Here is a 20,415-nt window from a genome sequence, read left to right as displayed (position 1 = left end):
GGTTTTTGAATTCAGTAGTAATTTCGGAAATCTTTTGAGCAGCATTCTACCCATACTTGAATGTCAACAGAACTGCAGGCTAGCCTGCTTCAGCCAGGGGTGCCATAAGGAACCCAAAAGAGCTGCTCTCTTGAATGGACAAGTCTGCTCAATTGCAGGGAGGGGGAGTGCTATACACCTTTCAACTCTTTTCCTTAAGAAACATCGGTTACAAAATGTAATACAAAAATTATATACCATACAAAGACGAGGAAAATCATTCAAGTTACTCAGTTATTGCCTCTCAGTCTGATTTCCAAATATGCAAATAAGGGATGACCACAATTTTGTAACTACTGTATGATAAAGCTACTCCATTCTTGCATAAAATTACTTGGGATATTCAGGTCCTTTTAGAAGTCTTACTTGGTGAGTGAGTTTTTCAGCTATAACTATGTTCCATAAATTTCAATACCATAGTCCAGCATTCGGAGCCTTTGAGTTTTTCCATTGTTGGGCTATAAATGATCTAGCTACTGCCACCAAAAGATAAACAAATCCTAAGGTTGTATACCCACAATGGGTCCCCCTCAAAGACAATTCATTTATGAGAGCATATTTGGGATGTACAGACCAGCCCACCTCAAGCAGCTACCTCCCCTGAATCTGCTACACCTTTCTGAAAGGACCGCCAGGTACCTGGCCCAGTTTTGTGCTGGGTGCCAAGAAGAAACAGTACACTGGCAAAGGGGAAACAGAGACCTCCCAACTGCTCAATGTTGCTGTTATGTACTGAAGTTCTCACCCTGGGCCAGCAGGGGGATACTGTAGATAGTTTTCACTCAAGTCCGCATATGCAAATAAGGAATTGAAAGTGACGTTCAGTGATTGGATAGTTACAGAAAGTTGTTACTGTTGCCATGTAGTTGAGCTTTATATAAGCAGGTTGGCTGAATCCTTCAGCCCTATTCTGTTCTGGCCTGTGAATAAACAAGAGCTGTCTGAAGAATTGCTATGTCATCGGATATGTTCACCCACAACTTAATAGTTGCCTTGAAAAAACCCCTCAAAAACTAGAAGTTTCTTGTATTATTGTAAGTTAACATGGAGACCTCTCATCAGGCAGCAAGGTACTCTGTAAATGTTTTAAATAAACAGATAAATATTGATAATGCAATCTGCAAATTGCAGATATGTGTAGCATTCCCATAACTGGTTTTAGAGGTCAGGGTAGAATAATAATGGAAGGCACTGTAAATCTGGCACGTCTGCCTCATTTGCTTTCCTGGTGTTTGGCAGCCAAGTTGCCTCATGTTTAACTGGACTTGTCTGTGATGAGGAGACAGACGGCTGCCTTACTGTCATAAAAGCAGTTTCCTCTTTTTATGATTGTCAGTTAAATTTGGCATGGGTTGGAAGTTTTCTTCCCACTTCTTTTTGTAACAGTACATCACTTTATTATGCTATCCATATGCTAACACAGACTTTTAAGTGGCATTAAGACCAGGGAATACTTTCCATATTGATTGGTCTACAATGACTCCCCTCATGTTGCAGGGGATTCTGGGCTGTTTAAGCTAAACCCAATGGTACTCACCAACACCACAAGTAGATTGAGAGTGCACAATGTAAAATACCCAACACTCCTCCATGGCTATAGACTCCATGGGTGGTGGTAGTGGAGGAGGACAACCTTTTTTTCAAGGACGTTTGACCACCATAATTGATATTTTCACTATAGTTCCTCTGATAAGCTTCCTGGAACAAAGTCTAAAACATACTTTTGTAACTCCAGCTATTTAACAGCTATGAGATCACCCCAAGTTACATGTTTGTTGACACCATCAGTGAACTCCAAAACAATGATGAAGTAAGATTTCCCTTTTGCAGCCCATTTATATCATTTGTTTCCATTCCCCAATGGAAGTTCTGAAGCTTCTCTGAAAAAAATTATAATTCTCAAATGAATAATTTGCAGTGAAAGGAGGTCTGCGTGAGCTGGATTCAATGTATGCCTTTGTGCTTTTATCTTCATGGATGGAGATCTGTTCTTGGCTTTATATTCTAGTTTTAGAACAAAAAACACTGTTTGCTATGTCTGAACTAATCAGGATGCTGCAGTTTCTTGCACATGGCAGTCAAAAGCTGCTCAACTCTGTAGCAATGCAGCAACTGAGGGCTTATTCACACTTGCCTTTCGCCTTGCTGTTTCCAGGCACAGGTCCACACTTAAGGCTTTTGCCCCACAGCTTTCTCTGTGAAAATCCATTCTTTAGTGCTCAATTGGGGCAAATGTCAATTTGGGTTCTCCACAGATTGCCATTTGTTCCAGTTGAACTTTAAGAAGCGGGTTCTCGTGGGGATAGCTCTGGAGCAAAGAAAAAAGGCAATAAAGGGAACTTGGACACAAAACTTTAAAGAGTGGACACCACCTGGAAAGAATAGAGGAAAGGTAAGTGTGGATGAGCTCAAGATGCAATCTATGGTTTCATTGGTAACTGCTAGGCAGAACAGCTATAACAGTAACCTTTACATCAACCTTAAATCATGGGGTGTTCAGAGGTCCTGCAGAACCAATATCACTTTCTGATGAGGACATGCTCAGCTGGCATGGAGCATCCATATCAAGGGCAGCATGTTAATTGGTCCCCAGATTAAACTGTAGATGCAGTTCTCAGTTGGCGCATAAACTGGCACACAATTAAGGAACATGTGCATGCAGGACTTAAATCTCTTCCCCCTGCAATCTATTAGCACATGAAAAAATAAAAGAGCCTTTGGTCTGGCATGTTTTGTTTTGATCAATTATCCATGTGACTGACAAACTGCAACACTATCTGCTTCCTATTCATTAAACAGATGTCTAAATTGAATTATAAGCTATTACATTGCACCTTGTAATTATATATTTGCCACTCAGGGTTCATGACTTCCACAGCATGTGATAAAAAGGGACAACTCCATTTTAATTAGCCCAGTGTGCTATTTTTAGAAAAGTTTGATCACCTGCAGGACAGATTTATTTCTATTTTTTAAAAAAAGTGTGTGGGGCAAGTTAATGGTTACATTAACCATGCACTAAGATGGCATAAAAAGACAGGTGTGCAAACATGCAAATGTTTAAATCAGAAATTAAGAATAGCTTTGTAAACTTGTAAGGTATCAACAAAAGGCTATAGCTGGCACATCTGTGCAAGGATTAGAATTGGCACATTTGTGATTTCATAAAGCATAGGGGACAGAAGGTACCAGCAGTTCTAGTTCTGAAAACATGACAAGAATCAAGCAAATAAAGGATAGATTTACTTCAGCTCTCCTATAAAAGCCACTACAGTTTTTGAGAGCCCTTTAACTGGGGTTTGGAGAAGTATTTCTTCCCAAATGCAATGATGATTCAGAAGAAAACAATCCTGAACCATTAACTCAAGAGAAAATATCCAAGTTTCAAAAATTCAGTTACTAAAAATATAAAGAATATTAACCCAGCTTTTCTGACCAGTGCAATCCTATCCCTGAGTTAAGAACTGAATAGGGATAGGTACATTTGCTGGTACATTTTATCATATGTGGTAGAATAGCAAAGGGATTTTGGGAGATGATACATAATGAGACAGCAAAAAAAATATTTCAGAGGACTCTCCCAAAAAGACCAGAAACTTTTCTCCTATGGATAATTGGACTTGATGTACCAAATAATCAAAGGAGTTTGTTTCTGTATGTGACTACTACAGCAAGAGTACTATATGCCCCAAAATGGTGGGAGGATGAAGCTCCTACGAAAGAAGAGTGGAAGTTGAAATTGATGAAATATGCTGAATTAGCAAGTTTAACAAGTACTGTAAAATAAATTAGAGAACAAGACGAGGCAGCCTTCAAGGAGGATTGGAAAATGTTTGTAGATTATTTTTAAAATTATCATAAGCATGTTAAGACGCTTGCAGGTTTGGAATAAGCTCAGCAGTAAAGGTTTTTCTGAGAATAAGGTGGAGGAAGAAGGTATAGATGATCTATAATATGCAGCAGCAATAGATAATTAGAGGAAACCATGGAAGGGTGGAAGGGAAGTTGATTATCTGGGAATTATATATCGGAAAAGGTTTGACTAATTGTATTTCATTTTTGGAATATAGATATATATTTAAGCACAGGATTGCTAAATCCCTTATTGCAGTACGGTTCCAGCATAGTTGCAGAAGGATAGTGAAACTATGACATATGATTATGGGAAACCTGTGGTCTTCCAGAGGTTGTTGGTCTCCCATCACCCCTAGCCAGTATGACCAGTGGTCAGGAATGATTGGAGTTGTGGTCCAGAAACATCTGGAGAGCCACAGGCTCCCCACCTCTGCTTTAAGGTGTGAGCAGATTGAGGTAGCCAAATTTGCATTATGCTATACATTTTTTGTGAGAAGCTTTAATTGGATTTTCTGCCTCAAGCACCTAGATCATTTGTGTGAATTGATCCTTGCTCTTTTCAGTGTTGGACTATAACACACCAATATGATCTGGGACTTCAAATGAAAACAAAAAAAGAATGCATATGAGAAATCATTTCAGGGAAAATCAGCATTACAGAATTGGGATACATCCAGAGATACTTGAAGCATGCCATGTTGGATTATAAGGGTCTTGTTAAAGTTTGGTCAAGAACCCAAGTATCCAAGAGGAAAGAAAGAATGCAAGAGTTAGTCAGGGTTCAAGTGCTGTTACTGACTGTAAGAACTTTTCTGGAAAATGTGTTGCGTCTCAGAATTCAAAAATAGACCAATCTTAGGTGAACAACCACTTGTCGCTATACTCAAACAAAACCACAAGCCTGCTTGACAGAACCAGTCATGGCACCACTAAAAACAGTGCATATTTAGCTTTATGAATTCTTTAGATGCCTGCTCAAGAAAACCCTTCAGCTGCTGCTTCATAGACCTAAAGGGAAGTATATTGCCTCTGAACACCAGATACTAGTGGTGGCTAAGACAATCACATCTGCTTGCGAATGTCCTTGAACAATGAGCCGCCCTAGAAACAGAATGTTGGGCTTGGGAATTCCACCGAACTCAGTGCTAACAAGACAAGTTCAGATTACAGCGGTGGCCAGGAGGGCTTTTTACCACTTTATTCTGGTGTACTGTGACCCTGTGGCAATGCTTTTAGTTGCCCGTGCACTAGCGACACCAGCCTAGGCTACCATGTGTAATGCAGTTTTAATGATGGCTTGGAAACTTCAATCCATGCAAAATGCAGCCAACAGGGTACTGCTAGGTGCTTGGCGGTAAGAACGTATGATATGATAACTATGTTGTATCAGTTACAGTTGTTGCCAGTGCATTTCTGTGCTCAATTTATGGTGCTGGTGTTAACCTTACAGCCCTAAATGGTTTTGGACCAGATGACCACCATCCATATCAGCATCCCTGCATGCAGAAATCAACTTCTAAGAACTTGTATACCCACCTGTAAAAGCATTCATGCTTACAGGCACAAAGGAGAAGGCTTTTTCAGTGGTGCCCCCCCCCCCCCATTTGTGGAAATCTGTTCCAACTGGGATTTGACAGGCTCTCCACATCTGCTGGAGTTGGAAGTGTTAGGAGGCTGCTTCTGGTATGCATTACCTTCCTTGGACCTATACTTAGTGGAACATTCTATTCTCCCCCACTCACCTCCAAGGTTGGACACTGAAAATTCTGTTGCTATTTGTATTGTTTTGACTGGTGTATTTTATGTATTGTAGTATTACTGTATATTTATTTTGTATTAATATTGTTCACTGCTTTGGGAACCTTAGGCTGAGAAGTAGTATATAAATAAACCACACCATACAACACGATCTCACTACTACGTCAAGATTTAGCTTACGGCATCATGCAAAACACCTCATGGTTATTTTGTGTCAATTTTTTTTTTTACATATTGTTATAAATATGCTCAATTTATATATCATTGTAAGCTAGTTTAAAGAAAGCCCCCACCCCAGAAGTTATTGCTTTAACTATATTGAATAAATAAATACAAATAACTATGTTTCAAAAGGTGTGGTCATTTTTTTTAAAAAAAAGACCTCCAAAATTTCAATTTCAGAATTAAAATGCTTCAGAGGTTTTTTGTTTGTTTGTTTTCATATCAACTGTCAAAAGCCCATATTTAGAACCAAAATTTAAGCATGACAAAATTCCAGCTCTGCTGTAGTAGGTAATAGCTTCATGATATAATGAGCTTCTAGAGCTATTATCAGCTGACACTTGCCAGAAAATGTAGATAATTATCCCAACACAGGCTTATTGTTTTGCTACTTGCGCATGCCATGCAACCTCAGGGAGCACCCTCTTCCCATATATTCTCCAAATGGACATATTTAATTTGACCCTTGCTAGCCCTTTACATTCCAATACGTTACTGGGAGGGGATGGGGGGGTGCCTTTTTCTGGAATCTGTAAATACAGCTTGGAATGTGTCATTGAGGAAGATTTGGGGGGGGGGGGGTTAGAAGAATGTGATCTTTGACTGCATGAAACAGTGAATGCAAGGTCAAAAAGAATCAATACTCAAAGAGAAAAGGGGATGTTGGAAGGGGAGAGTAGTTGAGAATCATAAAAAGAGAAACAGCATAGATATACTAAGAATACTTTGGGGTTTCATTCTTAACTATATTATTTCATCTTTGTCAGTGACTAGCCCTGCTTAACATGTTTGAGATGTTATATTGCCTCAATTTGGAAAAGTGACTACACACACACACAAACACACACAACTAGTGCTTTTTTTCCTAGGGGGACGCAGGGGTACACATACCCTTAAAACATTTTGTGAATCTAAGTTTGGCCTCATTGAAGGGCAGTATTTCAATATGAGTAGGAAAATGAGAGTACCCCTAAACATTTTTTTTAGGAAAAAAAGCACTGTATATAACAGAAGATTGTAGCCTGTTGAGCAGGTGAGCAAACTCAGCTGCTTTACTTGTTGGTAAACCATTGTTTCCCTTGAGAAATATGTACTAGCTTTCAAAATACTTCAGAACTGAAGATACTATTTTGTCTGTACTGCCACTCTGTTGTACACCCCCCCCCCCGTCCCTCAAACCTACTCTAGCCAAGACTAGACTTCATTCCAGACTTGGTCAGTTTCTGCAAGAAGAGTGGCAGAGAGAGAAAAGGAAATAAAGTTATCCAAATCAGTATAACTCTGCTCCCCCACCATAACCACCAACACCCCACAAGTCTTGTTTGGATAGAACGGATACTTGCTTATCTCACATGTGCAGTGGTCAAGATAAGGATGGGGAGAATCTCCATAAGCTCGATTAGGAATTATTTGGTATTTATTTATTTAAATATTTCTATCCCACCTTTGTGCCTCATTCCAGGCAATTACAACTCATAACGATCTGCACAACTGTTTTCAAAATACAGTACTCCAAAAAACAACAACAAACGAAACACTTGAACCATAAAAAGATGTAACATAGCACACAGTGACTCCAGTCTATATGTCTAGCACAACGCAACATGATTAAGGCTACAATCCTAAGCACACTTGCCTGGAAGTTAGCTGAACACAAACTTTATTTCTTGGGAGTAAGCACCATTGAACACAACAGGGCTTTCATCTGAGTATATATTTGCATGGGATTCTGTTGTTAGATCTTCGCTGGATGTGAAGTCAAGCTTGCTTTATTGTTGTGAGGTTTAAATACCTCCAGCAAAAGAAAAGTCCACCACCTCCACCCAAGGCAGTCTGTTCCATGCTCAAATAGCTCTTTTAATTTCATTGTACACAGGTTGTACATTGACAATAAAGTTATTATTATTATTATTATTATTATTATTATTATTTGGAAGCTTCTAACGTTTCTAAGTTCTGAGCATGGATGATGTGTGTTTTAACTGATTTTATCTATATCGTACCTTGTGTAACCTTGTTATGCACTACAGTTAAGCAGCATATAAATTGTTGAAGCAAACAAAATACATTGCCAAAGTGACTTGGGGCTGAATCGTAAACAAGGTCAGTTTTCCAGCTGGTGTCCTCCCAGTTCAATAATGTGATAATTGGTTCTTAGAACTCATGATCTGAAAACTATTTCCCTGGATTCTTTTATCAGGCAGAATTTTCACTTGTTCAAAATGGTCAAGTAGAATATTTGCCTAACATTTCACAACACTACAGTTCATTCAGACCTTCCCTTGGCACTTTGCTTAATAAAGTGGTACTCAACATATGCAAAGCCAGAAGCTGTAACGTAAGCTCTCTCTTCCTCTTTCTCTCATTAACAGGCCAATTCTGGCTTCCAGAGAACACAGCGTTGCAACATTTTGCGCATTTTTAAAGGTAGCTTTTGTTCCTTGCACCAATGAGAAGGATGCAACAAAGGAACTTGCATCAGCATAATTTAGAAGATTTGCTAAGTGTACAGAAGCTAGTTTATGTGAACATAGCTAGTGTACTTAGCATTCTCCATCAATTAATGAAAAGAGAATTTGCATGCAAAATTATCCAAGAGGTGAGAAACAGCAGCAGACGGCATGATGGGGCACCGCTGCTGACTTGACCTCCGATCTGGTGCATCACAGATCCTTACCAAGAGAAAGAAGAGAGAGGCACCAAGGTTGGAGCAGTAAAAGGCAACTCCGCCCATGGGTTTTGTTTTTTTCAGATCAGGAAACTTAGGCAGCCAGCGCTCTAGAAATGTTTATTTGAAAGAAAAATCCACATACATCACCATCCCCACCTCGCAACAACGAAGAAACCTTAACTCTACCTCCATCAAACTTTTGATGCTAATACATATCAGCTCAAACTTCTGAGCTAATACATATAATTGTTCCAACATTTGAAAATAAGAGGAATGTTATGATCTACTATCACATGCTTGAACACCCCATTGGCATCATTCCCATTCTCATGGCTACCCCAGTTCTTGCTTCTACTGGCTCTTCAAGCCCTGATTACCACATTTTTGTTTACACGCAACAGACACTGTTACAACTGTTAGGGTTTGTACGCATGCAGACCTAGAAGCTTCAGGGCCTCAAACAGCATGGTCAGTTGCAAGCAGGACAAGCCACACATCAAACCACTGATACCCAGCTCAAATTTGCAGCTCTGCACATATTTCATATGAATGCATCATATTCATATCCACCCTGCCAGCAGGAAGAGGGTTAATAGTACAATTCCCCATTGTTCAGCTGAATCAATAAACTACATAACAAGATAGAAAATGTTCTGACCTCAGAAGAAATGCTTGTGCCCACAGGGGACATAGACTAGAGAGAGAAACATTATTTACAATAAAATTTCGTTTGAACTCATAGACCAGGTCTCTAATCACAAATGTGGATCTACAAGGATTTACTTTAGTCTGTTAAGTGCTAGCTCAAACCTGCCATCAACCATGGCATACCTTCCAGAATGCCAATAATTGCTTGCTATCTTTTTAGTTTTAGGACTTGAAGTAGCTTTGCACGACCTTATATTGTAAAGACCAGAAGAAAGCTGGAGATCGTCACACCTGGTGTGGGATTTGAATTTATTGCAAAGTCTCGGGAGGAGCTACCATTAAACACACATTATCCTATTCAATACTGAAGGCGGTTTGTTCCATATTCAAAGCAGCTGATGTGCACCAGGCCATTAGTGACTGTAGGGCATTCAGAAGACAGTTTAAGCAAGCCAGCTCTAAAACAGGTTGTTATAGAGACAATACTATATGCCCAGACTGAGGCAGCTGCCTCAGGTGGCAGAATCCAAGGGGCACCCGCACCACCACCAGAGAAGCAAACAGAAGTGGCCGTGGCAGCTTCCAGTTTCTAGCAAAATATTGTGAGAGTCCTGCAAGTCAATGTCACAGGGCTCTTGCAAGATCTTGCCAGAACCTGGAAGCTGCAGCCGCATGATCCTGGTAAGTGAGGCTTTGGCGGGGGCAACCAGAGGAGTGGGTAGCACATAGCATGCAGCACATGCACAGGGCAGCACTTTCACATTTTGCCACAGGTGGCAAAACGGGCCAGGCCGCCCCTGCATCTACCATGGGTTGCATGCCCTTAAACAACTGCCAATCAGTTACCCTGGAGAAGCTAATGTTCAATAATATTTCTAGTGATCTTTTTTTTCAGTTCTCTTTCTTCGTGCCATTCATAACATTGCAAACTTCTGCCTCCTTCACCGGGAAGGGGGGAAGTCTACATTCCTCCTCTGTGTGTCCATTTTGCTGTCAAATATGGAGCTGCCTCACCCCTCATCCCTCCTTCTCTGTGACTGGGGCAAAGTGCATATTTAAACACATGAACCTGCCATCATTGTGTCTAGTTTGGCATGATGCTACTGCCCATTGAGCATCTGAAGTGAAGGATGCACAACATTAACAAGGTTATGAAGAATATTTGTCATGAGCTGTTGCACGCTACTAAAAGCCTAATACAACCCACTATGGTTAAATCTGAGTTTGCCTACTACAGCTTTATAATAAAAATGCATTTCCCAAAGAGGCTGATTACTTAGAATGTTGGAAACATTGAACATATATATTAATTCTAGACAATATTTGTCTAGAATTATGTCACTTCTAGAGACCCAAATCAACAGCTTAAAAGCACAAGCTTGTTTTAAAACATGAATAATCAAATAATTGGTGTAAACAGTGTACTAATGAACTGCACCTTTCATATAAACCTACTTTCTATTAAAGTTTTTATATCATTTGTTGAATCTTATAAATGTAAGTGTGCATGTCTAATGAAAACTGTTTTTGCCAACATATCTGAACTTAAAATATAAAAACACTATTAAAATAGACAAACAAAATCTGCCAAACGAAAACATATATTGTAAACTAAATTTGTTTTAGGTAATACACTCTTCAAAATAGAATAATAAGTTTTATCCTACCTATGGTGGTAATAACAGTGCCAGCAAAGAAGAAGGAACTTCCCAAATCCCAATGACTGTTAGACGTGTTTCCTTTAGGATTGACTCCTGCATTTATTGCTGCCACTACTTGCTGCAAGTTTAAAGAGATATTTGTCAATATTTGTCAATATTTATGAAACATAATCAAGAATGTTAGAATACAGTGTTTTGTATGGTTTGTGAAGATAAAATAACTTCTCAAATGTCAGCCAATGAAAGAAAGAGAGAAACAGACAGAAATTTTGGGTGGCGTTATTCAACTGGCTTCACTTTTAGCAGCATCTAACCTAAGCTTGAAATATAATTAAATTCAAAATATTACTCATTTTTGCATCTCTTGGTTACTCTTCATGTCTTATATTGCTATGAAATCAAGAGTTTGATTGTTGCGTCCCTAGAGGTTCAATGCAGAGGCTAACTGTTGATATTAGAGGGCAGAGAAAGCCTCTAAATTCAAGTTTCCTGAAAATTCTCTTGATCCTAACTGAGAACTATCATATGGGCATTTAATGGCTATTATACAATGCAACATATACCGTACTTAGAGCCTGGGAGATCTAACAGCATAGCATTTTGTTTCCTCCTCTCTTGCTGTATTGGTCACGTTTTGCATTCCTGGGACTCCAAACTGCCTGAAGCTTCCATCTCTGATCTAACACCAAAGGCCATGGCTGGCTTTGATTATTGTGGCTAATGAAAGGCACTTTGAACAGAAGTGTGATACACTCTAGAAAGTCAACAGGTGCCAGGTAAACCTCCCCCTCCTACTGAGTGGTTGCTTCGAGGAAGATGGTGAAAACAAAAACATATGCCTGGGTCAGAGGAGGCAAGTGGGAGAACTTCTGATATTTCCAGGTTCTTACGGAGAGGAAGGTATGGAATGGAGGGTATCATCATAGGAAAGAAGATGGCAGACACTTAACATTGGTTGTTCCTGCTCAGACACCTACCCACCCACACCCACACACGTAGAGACTTGAGTAGCCATGATGTTTAGATACCACCCTGCCACCTGATGGTGCTGTTACTTAATGCCAAGTCAGCCCACAAGAAAGCAACTCTCGTTCACTATTTCATCCTGGATGAGGTAGCTGGCCTGGTGTGGATTACTGAGACCTAGGTGAGCATGCTAGGGGTTTTGTGACCTTCCTGATTTTGCCTGCCTGGGTACTCAGTATAGCAACAGTACAGACCAGAGGGGAGGCTTGGCAATCATCCACATAAATTCCATCATTCTCACCAAGAAACCAATCCATCTGGGAGCTGGATGTAAGTGTTTGTACTTAGTGTTGTATTGCAAAGACAAGTCTACCACCCACCTCACTGCACAACCTGCCTCTGAGCAGGCAGAGGCAGTTCTGGTGATATGTAGGAGAACCCCATGAGAATAGCCTTGGGAGACTTCAATATCCTCTTTATCAATAAGAGGAAACTGCATAGTGCAGAATGAGGCTGCCGGGTTGGTGACCATGTGTAACTATTCCTGAAAGCATCCCATTGGCTGCCAGTAAGCTAACAGGTCCAAGGCAAGGTGTTAGCACTAGCCTTAAGTGGCTTAGACTATTCAGGTGCAATCCAAACAATCCTGTTCACCAAGGCATTTGATAGAAAAATATACTGTTTCTTGTTATTTAACTGTTAGCATATTCAATTGCTTTTAAATGTGCTCTCTCTCTCACTCTCTTGCTCTTTGTGTCACACACACACAAACCTACCTACCTACCTACCTATCTATCATCTATCTATCTATCATCTATCTGTTTTATTGTTTGCCAACTAAGGCTCCTTTGGGAGGGATGATGGGATTGAAAACAAATAAATAAATAAGCAAGCAAGCAAGCAAGCAAAATGCATATCTGGGATTTTGCCACTAGGAACATATTTGGGGTTAACCTTTTGAAAGACCTGGTCGAGTTATGCTTCTGTGAATAAAAACTCTAAAACCACAGGTTTCAATGTTGAAACAGCCAATAAAATCAATGAGGTCCTACACACTAAATTGTATTTATGCACTTGCCTGCTTCATTACTCATGATTAAAACAACTCTTGAGAGCTGTCTAACTTGCACCGAAGTAAATTGCTTTATGGATAAGGATGTCCTGTACATTTCTGGAGAAAATACTGGAATATTAATGTCAACGTTAAAAACTTAAGATTTCGGATAAAATAAAAATACATGCTCAAAATAATTTGTTTGAAATAAAGCTGATGTTCAGTGCAGCTGGAAAGTATAATAAAGAAAGAACTTTACTTTTCATTGCTTCATTGAGAACTGATTTTAAAAGCTGTATTGCAAAAGTGTGCTAACTTAATTAATTTTATTATTATTTATTTATTATTATTATCTTTATTAACTTAGGTATAATTCTGCAGGTCTAAAAGTTCCTAAACCTTTATTTCATTGAATCTGTAGTTGCACACTTGATAAATCCTATTTTAGACACCAGTTCCAAATTTTGCATTAAGTTCCACTGATCTGGTTTTAATGGAACTCATTTGAAAACAAGGGTGCTTAGAATTACAGACTTGCACCCCCGATCATAGAAACACTGGGAACATATCCCCATCAGACCCATTACACAGATGTAAGAACCACTCATTTCAATAAAGCTCAGGTCCAATTTACATGTAATGAAAAGCGAGCAAGAAGAACCGCCCCATATAACATCGCATGTGCCTTGCTTCTTATACAAACATGTCGCCTTGCCTCTGTCTGCGCTGTAAGAATACCAGGGATTAGCAGCCCAGCCAGATACTTTAATGGTGTGCTACCACTGCACATACAAAAGCTGAGGTCCCAGCTTAAAATACAATTTTAGGCATGGGTGAGTAATTCTTGCCTACCCAGGACCATGTTAAAAAGGAAGCCTTTCTATGTCTACATACTTAGCATCACATCCCTATGCACCAGATTAAGTTGTAGCACCACAAATAGGATTTATTCACTTGCATACAAACTCCAATATTATTTCTGGTACATATTTGCACCAACCTCGGATTGGGACACTAATATGCCTTTTCCTATGAGTAGTTGTGCTTCCAGAATAGCTCATGGGGTAGACAAAAGGCATATACTCCATGATTCTATTCTCTCTCTCTCTCTCTCTCTCTCTCTCTCTCTGTGTGTGTGTGTATTCTCTGTGAATGCACCATAGCTGTCAACCTTCCCTTTTTTTGCGGGAAATTCCCTTATTCCAGCACCGTTTCCCGCTGCTTCCCACTGCTATCCCGGATTGTTAGATATCCCGTAGACTGTCCCCGGGACAGGTGAGGCTGCTGGTCCCTTATTTTTGAGGCTGCTGATCCCTTATTTTCAAATCTGAAAGTTGACTGCTATGGCATGCACGCACACGCGCACAACTTTTTAACCCAAAGGCCCCCAAAGCGATAAATAGTATATCAATACAATCAAATTACAATCAAATACAATAAATCAGTCCTCAAAATAACAATATCAAACAGATACTAGATATGAATATATGGAAACAAAAAAAAATAAAAGAAAGCTTTTCCTAGCGAAATAATTAAAGGATGCTATCCCCAACCAGAAACCTGAACAGATTATAAACACTTGAAAAGCTTGCCCCAGCTACTTATCCCATTTCAATTATTATCTGTTCTCTTTTAGGCCATGTAGTCCAATCCCCTGCTTGATGCAGGAAATCCAACACTCAAGCATCCCCAACAGAGCAGGAGCAGCCGGTGTGGTGGGGGCAATGCTGGGGAGCTGCCCTCCCAACACCAGTCCGTAGCTTACCTGGACAGACACTGGCTGTGCAGCAGTGAGGTCAGCGCTGTATGAATGCACCAATAGAAGTATGGAATGGCTCCATCAGCCCTGGCCTCACAGCCACCCAGTCCCAGCTCCAATGAATAAGCTACAACAATGTCAGTGTCTGGAGGGTGTTTCTGTGGCACTGCCCCATCACACCAGGCATTCCTGATGAAGAGGTTTCCACTGAATGTTAGACTAAAAGGGCCATAGCTCTGTGGTAGATTATTTGCTCTGCATGTAGAAGCCACAAGTTCAATGCCCATCGTCTCCAGGTAGGACTGGGAAAGGCCACCTGTCCAGAAGCCTAGAGAGCTACTGAGACAACACTGAGCCAGATGCACTAAAGATCCAACTAAGTAGAAGGTAGGTTTATATGCTCCTGAATCTAAATTCCTCTAAGTAAAGTCCATTAGATCTAGTACTGCCCTCTGGGGTAGCAGAGAACAAGTGTATGCCCTTCTCTGCTACGGAGCTATTGGTGTATCACAGTCATATAATAATGAACAGTACGGATAGCAATTCCAAAAACCAATTTGTACAACAATTCAGTTCATTCATAATTCTGACAGGCGGAGATATCTATTTGTAGTTATCAAAGCATTTTATACCACCTTTCAGCACCAAGAAGGGACACTGAAGTGCTTGACAACAGAAAAATCCCAATATACTTAAATAGTCATAACTAGGCTTGCCATTCATCAGGAAAATTCCTGACATGTCCTGGTTTTCAGGTGTAAAAATATGGCAACCTTAGTCATAACCACAATACATACTCAAGCATTTGGGGATTTTATTTAGCTAAACTGGATCTACGTAGGTTTTTCTCCCAGCTGAACCATATGGGTATGTTGGGAGCAATAGCCAAAAGAAGGGGTCCAAGAGCTCAAAAAGTTCTTAGGATTCTGCTCACGTGTTCCATAGCATGGCTATATACTAATACTAGCATAAGCCAGGGGGACAGAGTAACAGAGAACTCCTCCAGACATGCCCAAGGCTTACAAAGGCACAGTGGAGCCCATTGTTTTATTTTCAACATGATAACTTGTTTAAAAACCATCTCATGACATGAAGCTTAGATTTCTGGTCAATCCAGTCCATTCACCACCTTTGAATAAGCCACATGTTTGACACTTTCTAACAAAAACATTTTTATTCATGCACTACTGTAAGAGCCACCAGCATCAAAAACTCTGCCCAGGCATGTAAAAAGTTAACTAGGGAATGTTGGCCAGCACAGTGGCACTAATACTGCCCTCTTAATATTGACATTGGTGATACTTATCTGGACCATATGCGACAGGGTGGTGGGCCCGGAATTGTGTGGGCATACCGATCGGAGCACCAAATTGGATGTGCTAGCTTGCCCACTCAACCCTCACTTCATCACTGTCCTGCCCTGCAGCCACACCATCAAGCTAATGCCCTAGGTGTACCTGTGCTTCACTGCACTGAGTGCTTTCGCTCTTAACAGCAGGAATGACCCAGAAGACAGTCCCTTCTGCATTACACTCTACCCTTTCCCTTTCTACAGCATCCATGAGTGTATGGTTAATAGAGGAACCATTCATTTTGGAGGTTGTAAGAAGTAGGAAAGCATCTATGCAGGGTATTGATTTAAAGCTTCTTTGGCTGAAGCTGGATTGAGATAAGAACTAAAGTAAAGGTATATTCTTAAATTTTTATTTTTCAAACTTACGCATTGCTATCATCACTGAGGATACTGTTAATAGTGTCCCAATATTAACTGCCCAAGGCAATGGAAAAAACAAGATTTTATATATATTTTATATATATATATATATTTTATATATATATTTTATATATATATTTTATATATATATATATATATATATATATATATATATATATATATATATGCTTTCGTAGATATATATATATATTATATTTTTTATATATATATATATATATATATATATATATATATATATATATATGCTTTCGTAGATATATATATATATATATATATATATATATATATATATATATGCTTTCGTAGATTTTTGCCCTCCTTCCTTATATCAAGGGCACTACAGATAAAATTAGCAAAATCCTCCATAAACACAATATCAAAACAGCCTTTTGCGCCAACCAAAAAATAGCCAATATCCTCAGAAACCCCAAGGATAAAATCCAGTTGGAAAACCAAGGGGTCTATGAAATACCCTGCAAAGTCTGCCCAGCCACGTACATTGGACAAACAAACAGACGAATAAATGCACGTATCGCAGAACACAAGAATGCCGTCAAAAAAGAAGAAAAAACTTCCTCTCTTTTCCAACACATGAAAGAAACAGGACACGAAATTAATTTTGCAGATTCCAAATTGCTCTCTAACATGGAACATCACCACAAGAGAATAATCATGGAAGCCATCGAGATAGAGAAACACCCTCACAACATGAACAAGCGTGACGACACATCCCGCTTGCCAGACATCTGGAAATTAGCCCTCCCCACAAAAACTGACACCAGATCCAGAGGCACACAGAACGCCATCACCAATCAACCACACCAGACCCAAACCCAGACCCTCTCCACAGATAAATTACAGACACCATCCAGTAGCCAAACCATGGTGGCACCTCCGGATGCTGCACCCCCCTGCAATCCCTACACAGATCTGGCTGGCACAGGCCACAAAACCACAGCTCGCCCCTATACACGAAGCCAAGCCAGAACACAACTAAATGCAGTACAACCATCTTCTCAGAAAAACTCTTCACAAAGTTCAAGAGGTCAAGACACAAAGGCTTTAGCAACTAATCCACACCTAATGACCCACCTAAGTGGTACTCAGGATATCACTCAAGAAATCACTCAAGATATCCCTCAAGCAATTAAGGAACAAAAGAAGAAAAGGCACACTAGCCTGGGAACTTCCTCTCTGCCCAGAACATTGGAGGCTATACACCACACCCCTCAACAGTATTTATAGGAACTCAAACACTGAGATCCTGCTCTGTTCCAGTAACAAGAAGCCGAAAGCACCAGCCTGAAGATGACGAGTGAGACCTCGTCGAAACGTCGCCTAGACACCCCAACTTTTACACGGGAAGACACCCGAGGACACCAAAACCTGCATATATATATATATATATATATATATAGCAACTGAGCACTAGCAAACATGTGATCAGCTGTTTGTTTGTTTTTATTTGCACTCTACAAATTCAAACATGTACAGACTCATTTAAAGGCATCCACATAACCTAATCTGTTTGTTCACAAGGCTGTTACCACAGCAGGGGTTTCAAAAACTCAAGTGGAATTTTGTCATGTGATGGGAAAAGTAGAGGATGTATGGAGACATGATACATGTGTATTCTTGAGGGACCTTTACAATACTTAATTCAGGGATGGGGGACCTGTGGCTCTCCACAGGGATGGAATTCAGGATGGGACCAGATAGGCCCAGCCAACCTAGTTATTTTAAAGGGCAGGCCCTGACTACCTAATAGCTTTGTTATCTAGGAGTCACAGTAAATTTTACTTGTGTTATGTTTCCACTACTCAGGTCAGCTTTTCTCAACCTGGTTTTATACAGGTAGCCTACATTCCACCCTTAAAGATGTTTCTTACAGATATATTTCGTGTCTATGTGGAAAATCATGACTAATCATAAATTCCTCCACCTAGAAACTGCAATGTTCTCAGTAGGATTACACAACAAACCATTAAACCAATAGAACTTTACAGGGCACATTACAGTGGTGCCCCGCAAGACAAATGCCTCGCAAGACGAAAAACCCGCAAGACGAAAGGGTTTTCCGTCGCGGAGGCGCTTCGCAAGACGAAGTTCCCTATGGGCTTGCTTCGCAAGACGAAAACGTCTTGCGAGTCTCGCCATTTTTTCCCCGCTTTCCCCCCCTTTTTCAAAGCCGCTAAGCTGTTAATAGCCTTTTAACAGCTTAGCCGCTAAGCCCGCTAAGCTGCTAATAGCGCTAATCCACTTAGCCGCCAATGGGGTTGCTTCACAAGACGAAAAAACCGCTAGAAGAAAAGAATCGCGGAACGGATTCTTTTCGTCTTGCGAGGCACCACTGTATTGCATTATCAGGCATTACAATGCAAACCACACGTTTTTAAACAACTCACTGGCTTTCCGATAAGAAAGTGGTCACCCCACTTGCAACTTTGGCTATACTACGCATAATTGTGTGTGTGTGTGTGCGCGCGCGCGCGCGCGTGTGTGTGTAGCCACAGGAACCTATAAAATCTGATAACCCATTAAATCATTTAACTTCAGATGTATTTGACGCTGTGATGGATCACCATGTTAAAATAAGTCTCCCTGGGGAAATACTACATTAAAATGAAGACAGACATAAAAGGTCAGTTCCTCAAGCTGTGCATATTTCTGTTTGATTTTACAAGTGATGATTTAGCCTGTGGTTACGTGCAACACATTCCAGTTTCTAACCATTTATATCAGTGAAATCCCATTACTTAGAAACCAAATCCAGCATGGCTGTTCCCACTGGCTGACCACTTGTTTGTCCACCATCTTTCTTATAGCAGTAATAGCAGTAGAACTAATAGCACAAGGCCACTGAAGAAGAAAACTTCCATGAACAACCCATTCACTGCAGGAATGCATATGACCTAGACTTCTGATAACTGAAGTCAGAAAACTAGTTCACCTATGCACACATTTAGAGAGAGAAAAAAAATGTTGACATATACTGAAAAGAGGCCCAGAGTTTTGAGTCATCTGAATAAGCCCATAAAGAGCTCACACCTGTGAGTGTTGGATGTTGCAACCCTGCAGATTGTCTGTGTTTTTAAAAGCATCCTATTTTGATCTTGTAAGTACTATAAAAGTGCCACAGATGACTTTAGTTAGCAATCAGGCAGTATTTGGAGTATAAAATATTATCCTTTGTGTACACCAAAAAGCATGACAGGAAATAAGATGTCCCTCATTGTTGATTAAATCTCTGGTTTTGGATATTTATAGAGGAAGGAGTTGAGAGACAAAAGCATGTTAATGGAGAAGAATCCCAGAATCATAGAACTGTAGAGTTGGAAGTGACCTTGAGGGTCATCAAGTCCAACTCCCTGCAATGCAGGAATCTCCACTAGATCATACACGACAGGTGGCCATCCAACCTCTGCTTTAAAACCTCCAAGGAAGAAGAATCCACTACCTCTCATGGGAGTCTCTTCCACTGTAAAACAACTCTTCCTGTGAGAAAGTTCTTCCTGGTGTTTAGTAGGAATCTCCTTTCTTGTATCTTGAATCCATCGGTTCAAGTCCTACCCTCCAGAGCAGGAGAAAACAAGCTTGCTCAATCCTCCATGTGACAGCCCTTAAGTATTTGAAGATGACTATCATATCTCCTTTCAGTCTCACTACTTTCCCCAATTAAAATTCATTTTGTTAGTTTTGGCCCAGTTCTCTAATCTGCCAAGGTTATCGCGAATCCCAATTGTATTCATTGGCCTTGGCTACCCCTCCCAGTTTGGTGTCATCTGCAAATTTGATTAGCATCCCCTCAATACTTTCATCCAAGTCCTTTATGTTGAACAACAACAGGCCCAGGACACAACCCTGTGGCACCTTACTTGGCACTTTTTTCCAGGATGACAATGAACCATTAATGAGTATTTGTTCGGTTCAGTTATTTTGTCCAGGTCTTCTTTTGTCCCCTTTTTGAAAAATGGGACAACATTTGCCTGTCTCCAGTCTGCAAGGATCTCACTTGTTCTCCAATAATTCCCAAAGAATTACATCCAC

At 40.2% G+C, this 20,415-nt stretch overlaps 1 protein-coding gene across 3 annotated transcripts in view; it reads right to left on the bottom strand.

Moving 5' to 3' along the window:
* Positions 1 to 20,415, bottom strand: part of KCNK2 (potassium two pore domain channel subfamily K member 2) — a 90,844-nt gene that overhangs the window by 56,497 nt on the left and 13,932 nt on the right. For all 3 annotated transcript variants that reach the window (XM_077925586.1, XM_028724646.2, XM_028724647.2), the window contains exon 3: positions 10,861 to 10,972. In XM_077925586.1, the coding sequence (XP_077781712.1) occupies positions 10,861 to 10,972 (112 nt within the window). The remainder of the gene's footprint in view (positions 1 to 10,860; positions 10,973 to 20,415) is intronic.

Source organism: Podarcis muralis, chromosome 3 (assembly GCF_964188315.1).
Source record: "Podarcis muralis chromosome 3, rPodMur119.hap1.1, whole genome shotgun sequence".
NCBI classification, from domain to species: Eukaryota; Metazoa; Chordata; class Lepidosauria; order Squamata; family Lacertidae; genus Podarcis; species Podarcis muralis.
This window is presented reverse-complemented; position numbering and strand designations above follow the sequence as displayed.